Raw genomic sequence first — 2,235 nt, 5'->3', positions numbered from 1 at the left:
GAATGCCAGGCACCGGTATGCAGGGAGCAGGAATACAAGGAGGAATGCAAGGGGCAGGTATGCAGGGAGGAGGGATGCAAGGAGGAATGCAGGGGGCAGGCATGCAAGGAGTGAGCATACAAGGAACAGGCATGCAGGGGGCAAGCAAGCAAGCTGGAGGTCAACCTAGCAGTTTTAGTCCTGGGCAGAGCCAGGTAACTCCACAGGATCAAGAAAAGGCAGCTTTGATCATGCAGGTTCTTCAGCTGACCGCAGATCAGATTGCCATGCTGCCTCCTGAGCAAAGGCAGAGTATTCTGATTTTAAAGGAACAAATCCAGAAATCCACAGGAGCTTCTTGAAAGGTTTTACAAATACTTGGCTACAGAGTCAAGGTCTGTTCTGTAGCATAGAGAATGGATGCAGAAAGCTTAACATCTGCATCCCCACACTTGAATGATTAGGGTTTCCTTTTGTCTTAGAACCTAATCCTGTCTATTTTTTGCAGTATTCCTTTTTATTTTTAATTTTGAGTACAGGGGAGGAGGGAGTGGGTTGTTCACTTTAAGTCACTGTAATTATACAGAAATAACTTTGAACATGATTATACCAAATAAGATTACAAAGAGTATGCAGCAATATGTGTCTAAAGTATGTTAACTACACTTTTAAAATATGGAGTAAAAATTTGTGAACACTGCACATAAAGACTAACAGGTGACTTGTTAAAATGGTAATGTACAGGTAGTTTAACATTTTGGGTTGTATAACAAAATAAGAATTTGCCTGAAAGTTAAAACATATTTTTTGTAAAACATTTAAAATACAAAATCCTATGGGGGTGGGATGGGGACAGTAGAATGCTTATTAGGTTAAACATTGTTTTAGTGTTTGGAATTATTTTAAAACATTAGAGCTAATAGAGTAAGTTTAAACTTGTGGTATTGGAATTGTTGTTTTTTTTCCTAAAGCTATATTACCTGGAAAATCAAGGAACGCATCTGGTTTGATGGTTGCTTTTTTTCCACCCTTCAGAGACCAACAAAATTCTTGCCTGGCCATGAGTGTGACGACTTTGTTAAGATTGACTGGGTTACTTAAGTCTGCTCTGATGAGACCCAGTACTTTCTCAATACCTTTATATTTCTCAGTCATCTTTTCAGTACTAATTCTGAGTTTGAAAAACATCTTTTTCAAAAATCAGTGTCTAGGAACCTGTTGATCTGGAAGAGTTATTCACAGTATTGGGCTTTTTTATAAATAGTAGAACATTTTATTCAGTAAAGCTCTTCATTTCCCTACAACTGGCTTCCATATGCAGACAGTCAACCAGAACCAGGAGTTGACGATCTTAGTCTCAACAACATAAACATGTCTTTTATTTTCTTATTTTTATAGTCAGCTTTTCTGTGACAACATTGAATAACTGAAGCCTAGGCAGGTATAGATACTCACAGCCTGAATTCCCTGCTCAGTTGACTAATTAAGCTTTTTCCAAGTAACAAATCCATTTTGTTCTAATACATATATATACCCATAAGATCCATTTAAATATCAGTAGGAAGGGGGGGCTTATCACATTTCCTTTCAAGCTACTACCTAATTAATTTATAAGTCTTAAGGATTTGGACACAAATACTGCTATTAGACCAAGTAGTAATTAACAGAAGTATAAACTTCCAATTAATTAGGTGATCCTACTCTGGAGAAGGAAAAAATAACTACTTAGGGAAGACATAACAATACAGAGAGCTGAGACTTGGAAATTGAGTTGTTTTCTATTTGCAAATGCTTTTACATTTAAATAGATAATTCACATTCTTTTCAAAAAAGTTTTCATCCCTATGTTGTTTCTGAGCACCTTTTTATTCTTGGTTGTTCCTATTAATTTTCCCATGTTTTCTGTTTGCTTCCTCTATATTGATAAGAAAAACATCCATTTATATGTGTGATAATTCTGGTTCATAACAGTTCTCAAGGTTGGCTTGATTACTTTGAAATTCCAGTTGCTTTATCTCTAAGTTTTCCCTGAATGGCTCCATGGCAAAAACTTAAATGTGATGGTCTTTGTTCTAGTAAAATTTCTGCGTTGTTTAATGTAGACTAAATAAAAAGAATGTACAATTCAGGCTGAGTTTATTATCTGATAATGTTTGTTTATCTGATGTGTCTGTTTATAATGAAGACTATTCAAAAGTTATCTATTTTTAGGTTTTTTCTTAATGGATGTGTTTTTTGGCCACTGGGGCCAGGTCT

At 35.9% G+C, this 2,235-nt stretch overlaps 2 protein-coding genes across 2 annotated transcripts in view; one reads left to right on the top strand and one right to left on the bottom strand.

Annotated features, from left to right (window-relative positions):
- CSTF2T (cleavage stimulation factor subunit 2 tau variant) overlaps positions 1 to 2,108 on the top strand; it is a 5,321-nt gene extending 3,213 nt beyond the window's left edge. The window contains exon 2 of the mRNA XM_006157546.3: positions 10 to 2,108. Coding sequence (XP_006157608.1) covers positions 10 to 341 — 332 coding nt within the window. The 3' untranslated portion in view covers positions 342 to 2,108. The remainder of the gene's footprint in view (positions 1 to 9) is intronic.
- LOC102471472 (cGMP-dependent protein kinase 1-like) overlaps positions 1 to 2,235 on the bottom strand; it is a gene marked incomplete at its 5' end in the record, with an annotated part of 641,417 nt that overhangs the window by 367,880 nt on the left and 271,302 nt on the right. The gene's annotated exons all lie outside the window — the stretch shown is intronic.

The sequence above is a fragment of the Tupaia chinensis genome, unplaced genomic scaffold (assembly GCF_000334495.1).
Source record: "Tupaia chinensis unplaced genomic scaffold, TupChi_1.0 Scaffold000546_1, whole genome shotgun sequence".
NCBI classification, from domain to species: domain Eukaryota; kingdom Metazoa; phylum Chordata; class Mammalia; order Scandentia; family Tupaiidae; genus Tupaia; species Tupaia belangeri.
This window is presented reverse-complemented; position numbering and strand designations above follow the sequence as displayed.